The 17897-nt window shown below is 41.4% G+C and overlaps 1 protein-coding gene across 1 annotated transcript in view; it reads right to left on the bottom strand.

Annotated features, from left to right (window-relative positions):
• The window catches only part of LOC126204122 (odorant receptor Or2-like), a 70073-nt gene that overhangs the window by 25834 nt on the left and 26342 nt on the right, over positions 1–17897 (bottom strand). Inside the window, exon 3 of the mRNA XM_049938536.1 lies at positions 9426–9527. Within this exon, the coding sequence (XP_049794493.1) occupies positions 9426–9527 (102 nt within the window). The remainder of the gene's footprint in view (positions 1–9425; positions 9528–17897) is intronic.

The raw sequence follows: 17897 nt of genomic DNA, 5'->3' as shown, positions 1-17897 counted from the left end.
ATGCACCAACACTACCATAAAGGTTGTAATACCACAAATAGAGCTGTAACTTTGTTGTTGCTTAGTCAATAAGGAAAAAAAAAATCATTTCTGTGCTAAAGTTATAGTTACCATTAGATCTAGCGGTCACACAACTAGATGAATTAAAGGTTGCTGTAAATCGTCGGAGTGATTTAGATGGTACGACTAATGAACTGGAGGAAAGGATGAAAAGATGTATTTGACACATTATTCTATCACTACATGTGACCATAACTTCAATTACACTAGTTATATTAACCTGTTCCTGCAGACACTGCAAATGTTGTAAATAATATTTTTGAGATACAAAATTACTTCGATGAAATTAATTGATACGGTAACATATTTGTAAGAATTAACATCATAAATCAAAGTGCCAAAAATCCAATGGTACGAATGTCTCTTACTGGTATTCCTAAGGAAATAATAAGCTATGAAGAAGGCCAAATTATCAAGAAGACTCAGTACACATTAGAAAAGAACGATAAACTGAATTGTAAAAATTAAAATGTTGTTATCCCAGTTATGAAGTATTTGTTTCAGAGGAAAATATAATGTCAGTATACTTGTGAACATAATGTAAATTGGTTTTAAGTGGCACTACTCTGAAGAGTATCGTCAATAGCATTGTCAGGGGAGATGTCTTGTATCCACGAAAATTACAGCCAAGTCTTAGGAATTAACCGGAAGGGAAGCTTAACGAGCATAACAATGGATAAATTACGAAGAAGGCAGGCAGTATCGAATAATGGACCACAACAACAAGCGAACATAAAATATCGGATGGTTCAAATCACGTAGAAGGAACGCTTTTCAGCCGGGGATTGGCGACAGAGAGACGCCCGCTGCACTTATGAAGTAACACTGTAAGCCGTAAATATCATTTCAGAAAGAGAGTAAAAAAGGAATGAGAAAGAGAGTCACTGGAAAGGGCACATATACGTCATGAAGAGTCTGTAGTAGGCCCTGGACATGAATTTACAACAGACGCCTCCCACCCTCCGCTCAGCTTATGAAAAAAAGTGCTTCATCAGAGCCAGTGAGATGGCGAGGGCCATTCAACATTAGACCAAGTTAGCGACTGGTGGAGCGAAGAGGGAATTGGTTAAGACTCGGATGCAGAAGCTTAGGAAGGGGAATTACGGGAGTTAGAGCAGAGCATAGACAGGACAGGCAGGTTGGGTTGGGTTGGGTTGTTTGGGGGAGGAGACCAAACTGCGAGGTCATCGGTCTCATCGGATTAAGGAAGGACGGGGAAGGAAGCCGGCCGTGCCCTTTCAAAGGAACCATCCCGTCATTTGCCTGGAGCGATTTAGGGAAATCACGGAAAACCTAAATCAGTATGAACGGACGCGGGATTGAACCGTCGTCCTCCCGAATGCGATTCCAGACAGGCAGGTTATAGTGGAAGTGGAGAGTATGAAGTATTGGAAAAAAACAACTGAAGTTATTACCTGGGGCAGGGCTGAGCAAAGTTATCTTCACTAGTTCCACCAGCAGATGGAGAATTAGGTGGGTAAATGCGGACTCCTGTGCGTCCTGTTATGAGTGCAGACGCAGCTGGTACTAACAGGTTCTTTTAATAGACGGAGAAATGGTAATCTGTGCACAGACTTGAACTTTCGTGGATACAGCTCATTTGGGGCAAATGTAAACTGGGTTGATAATAATCTCTTAATAAAGTCACAAGTTGTAAAACGTTCGTTGTGTTCATCATTCAGCACTAATTTCAATCCTTAATTTTTCTGATAAGGAAACTATAACAGGCTCACAGTCACTTTGGCCACCCATTTCCCTTTAAATCTCTCTTGATTCATTGTGGACGCGGACAGCAGCTGGTCAGGTATTCGCCAAAGGAAATCGCCAGACAGCCTTACGTTTTGAAAAGTTATTTTATTTTGACAATCAGTTTCGGCTTTTCAGTATGCCATCTTCAGGCCCCATATTCACGTCATTTATAGACATTCAGATGTATCGATATTGGCATATTGGAGCCATCTATCTGGATATCGTGAATTCGTTATTCCAGTGCTTCCTTCCTTTGAAGACTTGACAACAACGATAACATAGTAAGCGATAAATATTTTTCTCATCATTCCGTGGGGGTCGTCAGCGAGAAAAAGTGTTTCGTAAAGGTTTAAAGTTACGTGTGGAGTTTGTGGGAACTCTCTAATTGTTCTCACTCTTAAATATTGGATGACCAAAGTGTGAGTATACATGTGTCGTGTGCTACCCTGCTTTTCCATTTCCACTCCCACCCCTTCGATAGGCAGGTTGTTCCTACCTCCACAGCGATGATTTCCAGACAGTACGTGATGTGTGCACCAAATCTGGTTGAAAGCGGTAGAGGAACATATGCGGAACATAAATACATAGTGACAAAAGTGATGGGACACCGATATGCAAATACACAAAGGGCAGTAAATTGGCAGAGTTCTTCGTACCACTGTGATTCATGTGACCAGATTTCCGAGTCCGAGTCTCGGACCGGCACACAGTTTTCATCTGCCAGGAAGTTTCATATCAGCGCACACTCCGCTGCAGAGTGAAAATCTCATTCTGGAAGATTTCCGATGTCATTACGGCCGCACGACGGGATTTAACCGGCTTCGAAATCGGAATGGTAGTTGGAGATAGACATACGGGATATTCCATTACGGAAAGTGTTAGGGAATCGTGTATTCTGAGGTCCACAGTGTGAAGAGTGTGCCGAGGATACCAAATATCAGGCGTTAGCTCTCACCAGAGACAACGCAGTGGCCGGTGGCCTTCTCTTAGCGACTGGGCAGTTCGAGCGAATGATTCAGCCACGCAGTTCATCTGACGTGAATCTCATCGAATATTGATGGGACATAATCGAGAGGTCAGCACGTACACAAAACCCTGTCTCGGCAACACTTCCGCAATTAAGGACTACTACAGTGGCAGCATGGCTCAATATTTCTGCAGGACATTTGCAACAACTTGTTGAGGTAATGCGACGCAGAGTTGCTTCACTACACTGGGCGAAAGGGAGTTCGACACGATATTAGGAGGTACCTCAGACATCTGTCATCTCACTGTACACACGTACAACCACTTTTATAAAATGTGTGGGTTAAGAACTTAACGAGGAATGAAATAAATGTACGAGTACATAGCTGTACCGCTATGAGCTTAGGGTAGCTTTTCATTAGTCCTCTTATTAACGCAGTTCTACAATTCATTTTAATTTATAACTTAGTCAATAACGCAGAGCCTCTACTTTCAGGGAGAAGTAGTGTTCATAATATTTCTCCTCAAGCAAAATCTGCTGTGCGGTAAAACTCAAATCATTTGTTGTTACACGGAAACGTATATGGATAAAAAGACAAAATGAGAATCAGACTGCGCAAAACATTGTAAAATGTTGTCAACAAATATTTCGGATGAAAATATTATTTTTTGGAAAAGGTGGAACACTTAACGTGTATAGTTCCATTACTACGGGGTCATGCCTTTTTATCACGTCGTTGCTCTTCACTAACTAGTCGTGATTTTGTAAATTATGAGTATTCAGTTCCGTACCTGGACGTTAGCAGATGAATCCACAACGCAAAACTTATACAAGTGAGAAGTAATTCTGAGTTACGTATTCCCACAGTTAGAGACGCTACAGTAATTCATTTCTAATGGTTTCTTAGTTCTTTTCACTAGCACTCATACATAGAGACAGAGGTCATCTAGAACCATCATCCTCAGTACGTGCTTGAAGATCTGTAAATAGTTTCTTGGAATAAAATATAATGGACCAGCAAGTCTGTGTAAAATAAGACCGTATTTCTGGATTACAGTCTATCTTCCATTATATACTCTATTTTAAACATATAGCCATTGGCATATATGACCCATTTCTTGCAGAAAGACAACGTGGAACCAGTCATGAACAGAAACTTTCTGGCGTCAGGTCTCCTTTCCCCCTCTGAAAAACGTTAACGTTCATTAGTACAATATTTATGATGTACTGTAAAGGCACTACTCTACTACACTGATGTGGAGAAAATAGCACCACTAAAAATTATTAATCCAGAGTAATGAAATTTCGGGAATACATTTATCTAGGTAACATATGTAAGTGACTAACAATCCAAGATCACATTTTAATGTTAGCGTGAGATAAGCCATTGCAAATATGGTAGGCTGGTTCATTAGTAACCGGTGTAACGGACAGAATCCCGAATGCAAGCATGTAAACGCGAATGCGTTATGTCGTACAGATCTCGAATATCATTTTGTGGGATGAAGTTGTCGACCGATGATATCCCACATGTGCTCGATAGGAGACAGATATGGTGAATGAGCAGGCCAAAACATGTCAACATTCTGTAGAGCACGTTGGGCTGCAACAGCAGTTTGTGGTCTAGCATTACCCTCTTGGAAAACAGCCCCTAGACTGCTGTTAATGAATCGCAGCACAACATGTGAAATCACCAGACTAACTTACATATTAGCAATCAGGGTGCGTAGAATAACCACCAGAAAACTCCTCCGGCCATACGAAAACGCACTCCGGACCATAAGTCAAGTGTGTCTCGTACACAGGCCCTCAAATGATCTCCTTATAACCAACACATGGCCATCACCGGCCCCGACTTAGAACCAGATCAGAATACACAACAAACCTCTACCCTCGCCCCTCCTAGAACTCTCGCTTGACGCCACAGAAGTCATAAATGGCGGTGGTTTGGGGCCAAAGGAACGCACGCTACAGCGCGTATTGCTCGGAGCTGTCCTTAAAGTAACAGATTTGTAACAGTTCGTTGTGTCACTGTGATGCTAATTGCTACTGCAAATACAGTACGATGCGACAGAGTCATACGCCGATCACGACGGTCTTCCATCTCGGTAGTGTCAGTCGGCCGTCTGGAACCCGCTCTTCTTGCGAGCGTACATTCTCGTGACCACCGCTGCAGCAAACATGTTCTGCGAGTACAGTTCCGCAGTATCGCAGAAGGCTTATCAAGCTTCTTGTAGCCCTATCGCACCATCTCATCCAAACTCAGTGAGATGTTGCTATTGGCGTTCTTGTCACCTTAAAGGCATTCTCGACTATCATCAACTCACCACGTCCAATCACAAAGGTAAAGACCATTACAGCGTGTATTTATAACAAACCTAATTTTCATCCTTATAGTGGCGTCACTAACCTCACTCTTATGCGTTTTGCGCTAAATTTGAATAGTCATCATCTTTAGATGTAATATCACGCCCAACAACTTTCGTTTATGTTGCACAAGTCCTTCTAGGCACTGCAATGTTTCCACCGTCAGTGTGTAAAGGAAAAAAACGTAACAGGAGAGCAAGGCTTTAGGGGATCCACTAACTTCAGACGGATACATCCCCTCTACGTACTTCGACACTGGAAATCAGATTAAGGGAAAACGATATATGGGAAGCGTCGCACCTGGAGTAAAAACTTGGCACTACGTTCTCAGGCGTAACGAAGTCAGGAAGGTTTTTGATAACTTGCAGGCCAAGCCTAATACGCAGTTACAAGGTTTCGTCATTCCTCCACTCGTCTTGCAAAATCTACTTCAAATTTCGTCTCTCCAGTGGTTTACTGCTGTACTGCGCATTTTTCTACCATGAATAAGTATATAAATATTACATGTACCAAAAGCGTCACAGAGATGCTGAAGCCATTCAACTAGAAATGTTTTGAAGATGGTTCAAATGATTCAATGGCTCTAAGCACTATGGGACTTTTCTGAGGTCATCAGTCCCCTAGAACTTAGAACTACTTAAACCTAACTAACCTAAGGACATCACACACATCCATGCCCGAGACAGGATTCGAACCTGCGACCGTAGCGGTCTCTCGGTTCCAGACTGTAGCGCCTAGAACCGCTCGGCCACTGCGGCCGTAAAACTCACTTTTTTTTTTTTTTTTTTTTTTTTTTTTTGTCGTCAGTCTACTGACTGGTTTGATGCGGCCCGCCACGAATTCCTCTTTCCTGTGCTAACCTCTGCATCTGAGTAGCACTTGCCACCTACGTCCTCGATTATTTGCTTGACGTATTCCAATCTCTGTCTTCCTCTACAGTTTTTTCCCTCTACAGCTCCCTCTAGTACCATGGAACTCCTTCCCTCATGTCTTAGCAGATGTCCTATCATCCTGTCCCATCTCCTTATCAGTGTTTTTCACATATTCCTTTCCTCTCCGATTCTTCGTAGAACCTCCTCATTCCTTACCTTATCAGTCCACCTAATTTTCAACATTCGTCTATATCACCACATCTCAAATGCTTCGATTCTCTTCTGTTCCGGTTTTCCACAGTCCATGTTTCACTACCACACAATGCTGTACTCCAGACGTATATCCTCAGAAATTTCATCCTCAAATAGAGGCCGGTATTTGATATTAGTAGACTTCTCTTGGCCAGAAATGCCTTTTTTGCCATAGCGAGTCGGCTTTTGATGTCCTCCTTCTCTGTCATTGGTGATTTTACTGCCTAGGTAGCAGAATTTCTTAACTTCAATGACTTCGTGACCATTAATCCTGATGTTAAGTTTCTCGCTGTTCTCATTTTTACTACTTCTCATTACCTTCGTCTTTCTCCGGTTTACTCTCAAACCATACTGTGTACTCATTAGACTGTTCATTCCGTTCAGCAGATCATTTAATTCTTCTTCACTTTCATTCAGGATAGCAATGTCATTAGCGAATCGTATCATTGATATCCTTTCACCTTGTATTTTAATTCCACTCCTGAACCTTTCTTTTATTTCCATCATTGCTTCCTCGATGTACAGATTGAAGAGTAGGGGCAAAAGGCTACAGCCTTGTCTTACACCCTTCTTAATACGAGCACTTCGTTCTTGATGGTCCACTCTTATTATTCCCTCTTGGTTGTTGTACATATTGTATATGACCCGTCTCTCCCTATAGCTTACCCCTACTTTTTTCAGACTCTCGAACAGCTTGCACGATTTTATATTGTCGAACGCTTTTTCCAGGTCGACAAATCCTATGAAAGTGTCTTGATTTTTCTTTAGCCTTGCTTCCATTATTAGCCGTAATGTCAGAATTGCCTCTCTCGTCCCTTTACTTTTCCTAAAGCCAAACTGATCGTCACCTAGCGCATTCTCAATTTTCTTTTCCATTCTTCTGTATATTATTCTTGTAAGCAGCTTCGATGCATGAGCTGTTAAGCTGATTGTGCGATAATTCTCGCACTTGGCAGCTCTTGCCGTCTTCGTAATTGTGTGGATGATGCTTTTCCGAAAGTCAGATGGTAAGTCGCCAGACTCATATATTCTACACACCAACGTTGCACTCTTAATGTTACCACCGTTGCTGTTAATGTCACCAAAAGTTGTTTTGACTTTCCTGTATGCTGAGTCTGTCCTTCCGACAATCATACCTTTTTCGATGTCTTCACATTTTTCCTGCAGCCATTTCGTCTTAGCTTCCCTGCACTTCCTATTTATTTCATTCCTCAGCGACTTGTATTTCTGTATTCCTGATTTTCCCGGAATATGTTTGTACTTCCTCCTTTCATCAATCAACTGAACTATTTCTTCTGTTATCCATGGTTTCTTCGCAGCTACCTTCTTTTTACCTATGTTTTCCTTCCCAACTTCTGTGATGGCCCTTTTTAGAGATGTCCATTCCTCTTCAACTGTACTGCCTACTGTGCTATTCCTTATTGCTGTATCTATAGCGTTAGAGAACTTCAAACGTATCTCGTCATTCCTCAGTACTTCCGTATCCCACTTCTTTGCGTATTGCTTCGTCCTGGCTAATGTCTTGAACTTCAGTCTACTCTTCATCACTACTATATTGTGATCTTATCTGCTCCTGGGTACGCCTTACAATCCAGTATCTGATTTCGGAATCTCTGTCTGACCATGATGTAATCTAATTGAAATCTTCCCGTATCTCCCGGCCTTTTCCAAGTATACCTCCTCCTCTTGTGATACTTGAACAGGGTATTCGCTATTACTATCTGAAACTTATTACAGAACTCAATTAGTCTTTCTCCTCTTTCATTCCTTGTCTCAAGCCCATATTCTCCTGTAATCTTTTCTTCTACTCCTTCCCCTACAACTCCATTCCAGTCGCCCATGACTATTAGAGTTTCGTCCCCCTTTACATACTGCATTACCCTTTCAATATCCTCATACACTTTATCTGTTCATCTTCAGCTTGCGACGTCGGCATGTATACCTGAACTATCGTTGTCAGTGTTGGTCTGCTGTCGATTCGGATTAGAACAACCCGGTCACTGAACTGTTCACAGTAACACACTCTCTGCCCTACCTTCCTATTCATAACGAATCCTACACCTGTTATACCATTTTCTGCTGCTGTTGATATTACCCGATACTCATCTGACCAGAAATCCTTGTCTTCCTTCCACTTCACTTCACTGATCCTACTCTATGTAGATCGAGCCTTTGCATTTCCCTTTTCAGATTTTATAGTTTCCCTACCACGTTCAAGCCTCTGCCATTCCACGCCCCGGCTCGTAGAACGTTATCCTTTCGTTGATTATTCAATCTTTTTCTCATGGTAACCTCCCCCTTGGCAGTCCCCTCCCGGAGATCCGAATGGGGGACTATTCCGGAATCTTTTGCCAATGGAGAGATCATCATGACACTTCTTCAATTACAGGCCACATGTCCTGTGGATACACGTTACGTGTCTTTAATGCAGTGGTTTCCATTGCCTTCTGCATCCTCATGTCGTTGATCATAGCTGATTCTTCCGCCTTTAGGGGCAATTTCCCACCCCTAGGACAAGAGAGTGCCCTGAACCTCTATCTGCTCCTCCGCCCTCTTTGACAAGGTCGTTGGCAGAATGAGGCTCACTTCTTATGCCGGAAGTCTTCGGCCACCAATGCTGATTATTTATCGAAATTTAGGCTGTGGCGGTGATCGAACCCGGGACCGAAGATGTTATTTGATTATGAATCAAGGACGCTACCCCTAGACCACGGGTAATGCAATCCCCCACATAGGAATGGCAAAGATTAGAATAACTACTGCACGCACTGAGGCATTCAAACATTTTTCCCGCGCTCCATACTTCAATGGAACAGGAAGAAACCCTAGTTTCGTGGTACAATGGGACGTACCTTCAGTTGCGTATCTCACAGTGGTTTGCAGAGTATAGACGTAGATGAAGAAAGCATATAGTCATTCGAAGCGCATATTCTCCTTTTCATCGTTCCTGGATCTTTTTCCCTCATGTTCTCCCTGGATTGACGGATTAACTAGCTCTATATATACTTGTACAAGCTCCAGCATTCCCTCGATTGAACTCTCAAATTTTGAAAATCACCTTCTTTGTCCTATTAGTATTATGCTTCATGACTACGAACTTGCGCTGTTACCTTTAGACAAAAGCAGATATGTCTGCTTCCTCTTGGTCCGGTGCTTACCTGCTCCGTGACATTGTTGGCTGCCCAGCAGTAAAGAAACAGACGAGAGCACGGAATCGGAAGGAAAGATGCACATTTAAACACCACACTGAAGTCCTCGCTCTGCAAAAGGAAGACCAGAGATCAGAGCTTACAGTCTTTTTAGATTATACAATTTCAGATGAAGAGTTTTCAACTTACCGTAGAAAACAAAAATGTCACTGATGTTGAAAAGCAAAGAAATCAGATGCTGAACAAAGCTTACACTTTAACGAACATTTGACGTTGAGGAAATTATTATCTCAAGGAAAAACAAGACCGGGTACTTTGAGTGAAATAAACAGCGACTTTGTTTAAAGTAACATACACATAACGGTGACTGGATCTCAGGCACTGCTTGTACCTGAATAAAACTAATCATTAATGGAGTCTATAGTCTTTCTGTGTAATAGTGAGTCACTCAAGTTTTTCCAACGGACTTGTAAAAGATGACGATGGAACAGGCACAGTTTCAGGGCAACAACTTGTCCCTGAGGTGGGAAAACTCTCCTTAAAAGCGGATGACTTATCAATGTTCAGTGGCACGAGGAAGCAGAAGCCAAGGACCCATGCAATGAAGGCCAATAATGTGTATCCAAAAGACATGTGGTATGTAACTGAGAATGTATCAAGATAATCTGTCTACAGAAGGAATATATCAAATTAGTTCAAATTTGAGTTTCCAGGAGGGGGTAGCCGCGGAGGAGGTAACCGTAAGACATAGAAAAAATAACCAATGAAAACTTAAATCTACAGGTAGGAGCGTGAGGTGTCATAAGTTTGAAGGTGATAGAAAAGAAATGTGACCATTCGGTAAGATATTTATAGTATCAGTGAAGTGAAAAGGAACACCTGCTCATGCAGAGTAATGTGACACGCTGTAGTTTGAGAAACTGAGTGGTCGCCACGCGAGGTGGATAAAAAATGCTGAGCTGGTATACCTGCCACACTGTTGCTTTTTTATCGTTTCCCATTCTCGTTTAGCCAAATGCCGGGCTGTTCCTCGAAATTAGCCTAAGGGAATACGATACACAAACTGTTAAAACACGAGAACATACGGACGAATATACACTATTCACAGAAAGATGCTCCACAGAACTTCCTTAAGGACTTCCTTGACTGAAAAAGCAGACCCGATAGTACACGGGATAACGCCAGCAGAAAGAAGTGAAGTGCCAGGAAGAGAAACACTTTTGGTCAGAATAATATAGGATAATACCAAATCAGTGAAAAATGGAGTAACGGGAGTAGGGCTCTTTATGAATTGGAATACAGTGCAGAGAGTAAGTTACTTTGAACAGTTCAGTAATAGGCAACAACAGTTTAGTTAAAAATGCCAACGTCAAAAGCGGACTGGAAAGTTCTAGGTTGTGGTAAGAGATGGAAATCTAATAATCATGGGGCACTGGAACACCGTAGTAAGGGGAGAAATAAAAAAAAGAGTTATGGGAGAATGAGGTCCTGGTAGGAAGGGCGAGAAAAGAGGGAGGCTAATTAAGTTACGATATTAATTTCGGCTACTAATAACGAGCACTTTGTTCAAAAACAAGAAGAGACCATATACATGGGAAAAGCTCGCATGGACGGAATGACTCCGGCACGATTATATCATAGACAGAGATTCACAAATAAGATAAAGGATTCTACGGCTTACGCAGGAGCAGATACTGACTCAGCACACAATTTAGTAATGTTGCAGACTAGACCGAAGTTTACAAGAATCGTTCGGAAGGATCAATATGGTAAGAGGGATATTTAAGTTCTAAGGAATCATTAGATGCCTTTGAAGTTCCGTAAGGGTATATCAAATGGCTCTGAGCACTATGGGACTCAACATCTTAGGTCATAAGTCCCCTAGAACTTAGAACGACTTAAACCTAACTAACCTAAGGACATCACACACACCCATGCCCGAGGCAGGATTCGAACCTGCGACCGTAGCAGTCCCGCGGCTCCGGACTGCAGCGCCAGAACCGCTAGACCACCGCGGCCGGCCCGTAAGGGTATAGATACTGTGATAATTAATACCCCAGTTGACAGTGAAGCTAAAGAGTAAAGGACCTCGACAGGCAAAGTTGGGTACAAGGAAGGCAATGGGGAGGAAATCTTTGGAAAAAGAAGAAATATTTTTTTGATTGACGAAATAGTAGAGATTAGGAAACAAGGCAGAATAGACTGATTAAATAATTGGGGAAAGTGGCATCCAAATAACCTAATGTTATGTAGAATCTAAGAGATTGCAGGTATAACATGAGATTCTCAAAAATATCACCTACACAATCCCATTAACAGCAGAATCAGATAACTGCGAGTACTATCCCACTATCAGCTTAACAGAGCATGCACCAAACTTCTAACAACGTACAGGAGAGAAAACAAATCTGAGGAGCTGTTAGATCATTCCGTCTTTCGGAAATATGAAGGCACCAGAAGGCCGTTCTAACGTTGCGATTAATAACCGCACCATTGCTTAAGAAAGATTAAGACTCATTCATGTGATTCGACTTAGAAGAAGCATTCGACTGTGTAAAATAATGCTATGTGGTCTAAATTCTTGGAAAAATAGTAATAAGCTCAAGGTTCAAATGGCTCTGAGCACTATGGGACTTAACATCCATGGTCATCAGTCCCCTAGAACTTAGAACTACTTAAACCTAACTAACCTAAGGACATCACACAAGACCCAGTCATCACGAGGCAGAGAAAATCCCTGACAATAAGCTGAAGGGAAAGTCGGGTAATATACAACATGTGCTAGTACCAAGAAGAAATCTTAAGGCAGAAAAACTAAGAGCGAAGTACTCGCATAAAAAGGGTGCAACACTGGGCTAAATTTATCCGAAGAAATTAAGACATAAATATACGGAAGTATCAAAAGTAGCATAAAAATTGTAGGTGAAGCGCTATCATTGGTAAGATTCATTGGTATCGTTAATATTGTCAGTGGAAGTGAAGAATAACTAAAGGGTATGGTGAATAGAAGGTAAAGAATGTGGACTGAGAATAAACATAAGAAAGACGAAAGTACTGAAGAGTGAGAATAGCGAGAGTCTTAACTTCAAAGTTGGCGACCACAGAGAAGTTAGTGGCCACTGTTACCTTTGAAGCAAAATAACACGTGATGGACGAAGAAAGGAGGTCATAAAAAATACAGACCTTAATTTTAGGAAGATATTTCCAGGAATGTAAGCTTACAGCACAGTGGTAAATGGAAGTAAATCATGGACTATGTTGAAAACCTCAAGAGAAGGAATCCATGTATTTGACATTTGATAATACAGGGGTCGTCGCAGACTCGGCGGAGGAAGAGACATGTGAAGAACACCGACAAGATGAAGAAATGTGGTGATAGGACGTGTGCTGAGACATCACGGAATAACTTCCGTTATAATTTAGTAGGCTATAGATGGTAAATACTGTAGGGGAAGACTGAGATTGCTACACATACAAAAAAAAAATAGATGCTGTATAGCGCTTGGGCTCTCTGGGTTGTAGGAGCTATCACTGGGGAGGAATTAGTAGTGGGCCGTTTCTAAATGATGAGAACATGAAACATTAAAATTCAGTTTCTTCCTGAATACTTACAAAAGTCACGGAAAACCCAAATCAAGGAATCAGGACTAGGTACTGAACTAAGTAAAAGCACAAATTTTAATTTTTTATAAATGCAAGAACATATACAGGTAATTCGGGATATTTTGATGAAACTGCGGAGAGAGTAAGTAGAACGAATTAAAGGACTCTAATACAATGTTAAGGAGAGACAGGAATCGGTTAGTGGTCGGACAGAAGTCTTAGAACAAGAATTACAAAAGTTGAGTTCCATTCCAACAGGGTTGATTGATTTGCGTGAGGCGCAAGATACGTCGATAACCTTAGTTGTAAAAGACGTGACACGACAAACAGTAAGTGCAGAAGAGGGGCAGGAATTTTAAGTGTTAAAAGCAGTTATAAAAACGGACAAAGGCAAGTACATCAACAGGTAACGTATTAGGGACTGCGATCAAGGCCAAGTTGGAGAAATCTCAAGAATGGATAGTTCAGAAAGCCAGAGGCGTTACTATACCTTTAAAAGAAGTAAGTTTTCTTTGAGAAGGATGAAACCCATGTCATTCAACTAAAGTCGATTAGTCGATTCACTGGCGCTTCAGTAGCGAAGAAATGAAGGGTTCCACTGATGAACGAAGTAAATGTTTCTCCCCATTTTCCTAGTGGAAATGATGAAGAGTTTTCTAGACTGATTAGAGACTCCGAGAAAAACCAGTCGCTTGTTGCTGTTGTTTTTATTGTGGTCTTCAGTCCAGATACTGATTTTATGCAGCTCTCCATGTTATTCTATCTTGTGCAAGCGTCTTCATCTCCGAGTAACTACTACAACCTTCATCCATGTTAAATTTCTTACTGTATTCATTTTTTGTTCTCTCTCTACGATTTTTACCTCCCACACTTCCCTCCAATTTTAAACTAGCGGTCTCTCGACCTCTTAATTCATTCAGGGTATGCCACAAAGTTCTTAAATCCCCAATTCACTTCATTACTTTTGTGACCTGCCCATCTAATTTTCAGCGTTCTTCTGTAGCAACATTTACAAAATCTTCTATTCTCTTCTTGTCTAACCAATTTTTCGCGCACGTTTCACTTCATTACATGGCTGTACTCCAGTCAAATATCTTCAGATAAGAGTTCCTAAGACTTAAATCCATAATCCATGTTAAAAAAGTTTTCTTCGTAAGAGTTTATCTTGCCGCGTGCAGTCTGTGTACATCCTCTCTACCGACAATTGATGTAGCGTATTAACAGGGCTCAGTTAACATGGTAGATTTCTCCAATTTTTTGGGTGTTCACATTGATAAAAACTTGAACTGGAAGATTCGTATTACTGAGCTTCTCAAACAACTAAGTTCAGCTTCTTTCACTCTTCGCATAATCGCTAGTCTTGGTAATAAACAGATCAGCCTTCTAACGTACTTTGCATATTTACACCCAATAATGTCTTATGGAATAATATTCTGGGGTAACTCACCACTTACACATAAAGTATTGATTGCACAAAAGAGGGCAGTGAGAATAATAAGTGGTGTTCACCCTAGGACGGCATGTAGGCACCTATGCAAGGAGTTAGGTATTTTAACTGCGCAATCAGAGTACACATATTCGCTGGTGAAATTTTTTATGAGTAATCCATCTCAATTCACGTTGAACAGTGATGTTCATATGTACAACACTAGAGGGAAAAATGATCTTTCCTATCCGTTATTGAAGCTGTCAGTTGCTCAAAAAGGATTATATTAGTCAGCAACAAAAATGTTTGATCATTTGCCCAACAACATAAAGTGTCTGGCTGGTAGCAGATCAAGTTTTAAATCTAGCTTAAGATCATTTCTTTTGGACAACTCCTTCTATTCTATGGATGACTTTCTGTTTGAGAACTGGAAAAAAAATGTGCCCCTAAATGTAGTTACATGTTAGAACTAAAAATTTAAGCACTATTCATGTGTGTATCTTGTAATCTGACTTGTTCCACATCATATCGAAAAAATAATTGTGAAAATTATCTACGAAACATCACATACCTAAACCAAACTAAACTAAACTGTCATTATTAGTTATTTTACCGCCAAAATAACCACTTCATCTACATCTTCATATGTCCCCTTTACTAATCTAATTCCCTCAGCATCACCTGATTTACCCTTGATTTGCTTTTTAAGTCAACGGCTTTGCACCGTGGTAACACCGGTTCCCGTCATATCTCCGAAGTTATGTGCTGGCTGCCTTGGCTAGCTCTTGGATGGGGCGCCGCCCGAGTCTGCCGAGTGCTGTTGGTAAGGGGGCTCAACTCACCTCTCGTGATGCAAACTGAGGAGTTACTTGACTGAGAAGTAGTGACACCGGTCATGAAGTCTTACAACGGCCGGTGACGCCTAAGGTCTGGGGATGACACTATAGCCGGTTGGGAGTGTTGGGCCTTGAAGGCCTCTTCGATGTTGCTTGTTGTTGCTGTTTTTGTTAATGTTCATCTTTTAGCCTTCTTTCAAAACCTTTCCAGTACGTCCAACTTGACTTCCAAGTCCTTCGTTGTATGGCAGAATTACAGTGTCATCAGGATATCTGAAAGTTATTTTATTTCTTCTGCCTGAATGTAAACGCCACCTCCAATTTCTTTTTTTCTGTCATTTACGGTACTGCTTGCTCAGTGCACTTATTGAATAACAACGGGGATAGGACTGATTCCCTCGCTTCGAAGCACTGCTTCCCTTCACAAGCCCTCGCCTCTTATAACAGCTGTGAGGTTACTGTATAGTCCGCAGCTCGTGGTCGTGCGGTAGCGTTCTCGCTTCCCGCGCCCGGGTTCCCGGGTTCGATTCCCGGCGGGGTCGGGGATTTTCTCTGCCTCGTGATGACTGGGTGTTGTGTGATGTCCTTAGGTTAGTTAGGTTTAAGTAGTTCTAAGTTCTAGGGGACTGATGACCATAGATGTTAAGTCCCATAGTGCTCAGAGCCATTATAATTTGTAAATAGCCTTGCACTCGCTCTATTTTACCACTTCTACCTTAATAATTTCTATGTGAGTATTCTAGTCAACATTTTCAAATGTCTTAACTATGTCAACAAATACAATAGATGTAGGTTCGCCTTTGCTTAATCTGGCTTGTAAGAGACGACCCAGGGTCAGTTTTCCTTCTCGTGAGTGTACTTTTCTTCGGAATCCAAACTGATCTTTCCATACTTCAGTTTCTACCAGTTTTTTCTATTCTTCTGTAAATAATTCTTGTTAGAATTTCGCATCCGTGACTTATTAAACTGGTAGTTCGAACACATCGACACATGTCAGCCACTGATTTCATTGGGATTGGAATTACCACATTTTTCTGAGGCATTTGACCTGTCTCATATATCTTGCACACAAGGTAAAATAGTTTCGTCAAGGAAGTTGTCTAGCCCAGCCGCTTTGTTTAGGCGTACGTCTCTCTGTACTTTGTCAAATTCTCCTCGCAGTATGATACCTCCTACTGCATCTTCATCTACGTCCTCTTCCTTTCGATCAAATAGCCTTTATTTAATTTCCCTTGTATAGCCCTTTTGTGTACGCCCCACACCACCAGCTTTCCCTTGTTTCCTTAACACCAATAATTACGAGACCAAGATCTACTTTCAGTGTTTGCTGGTTGCTGTAACTGATATCGAATACAGATAACAGTAAGCGTCTTTGTGATGACGCTTTATTCACGGTGTTATTAAATGTCTTTCTGCGAATTAAAAGATTTTGTTAGCTGCTATGCTCTGACAATATTTCGGGATAACATATTTACGTTTTTAAATTTTGTAACCTACCTGCTCGAATAACGGATCTAATATCCCACACACCGACCAGCAGAATAAAAGTTATGTCCCTCTCTACCACAGACCCGAATAGGGGGTTATTTTAATTCGACAACATTTTAACCAAGAGGATGCCGTGGTATTCAGCTATACAGGAGAGCTGCATGCCATCAGACAAAATAACGGCATTAGTCTCCGTTACCACTTGGTTTCAGCTGTTCGCAAGACCAGGAAGCACAGCGAGGCCATATTGGTTGACGCTGCAAAGCTATAATAGTGAATCATTCAGACTGTTGCCCTGCTACTACTGGACAGGCTGATACACCTCTTCAGGAACGACATGTTCGTCATCCGTCTCAACGGATACCCGTCTAATATTGTTGCACCTACTGTATTGTACAACTATCAGTGTCGCTGCAACCAACATCCTTTTGAATCTGCATAATGTACTCATCTCTTGTTCTCGCTCTACAATTTTTACCCCATACTTCTATCCAGTGTCAATTTGATGATCTCTTGATATATCAGAATATATACTACCAACGGATCCATTCTCTTAGTCAAATTGTATCCTCTGTCCCTAATTCGATTCAGTATCTCCTCATTCGTTACTCGATATACGTATCTTATCTTCAGCATTCTTCTGTAGTACCACGTTTCGAACGCTTTTATTCTGTCCTTGCCTAAACTGTTGATCGTCCATATTTCACATCCATACATGGCTACACTCCAGACAAATACCTTCAGAAAAGACTGCCTAACACTTGCATCAACATTCGATATTAAAAAATTGTTGTTCAGAAACACATTTCTTGCCGTTGTCAATCTACATTTTACATTTTCTCTACTTCGGACATCGTCAAGTATTTCTGTGCCCAAAGAACAAAACTCATCTACTTCTTCAAGTGTGTCGTTTCCTTATAGAATTCCCTCAGCTCCACTTGATTTAATTCGACTGCATTCCAATATCCTTGTTTAGATTTTGTTGACGGTTATCGTCCTTTCGAGACGCTGTGGGTACCGTTCAGCTGCCTTTCCAAATCCAATCTGTATCTGACAGAGTTACAATGTCATCGGCAAGCCTTAGAGTTTCTACTTGTTGTCCATAAATTACAATTCCTGCTCCTAACT

Source organism: Schistocerca nitens, chromosome 9 (genome assembly GCF_023898315.1).
Source record: "Schistocerca nitens isolate TAMUIC-IGC-003100 chromosome 9, iqSchNite1.1, whole genome shotgun sequence".
NCBI lineage: Eukaryota > Metazoa > Arthropoda > Insecta > Orthoptera > Acrididae > Schistocerca > Schistocerca nitens.
This window is presented reverse-complemented; position numbering and strand designations above follow the sequence as displayed.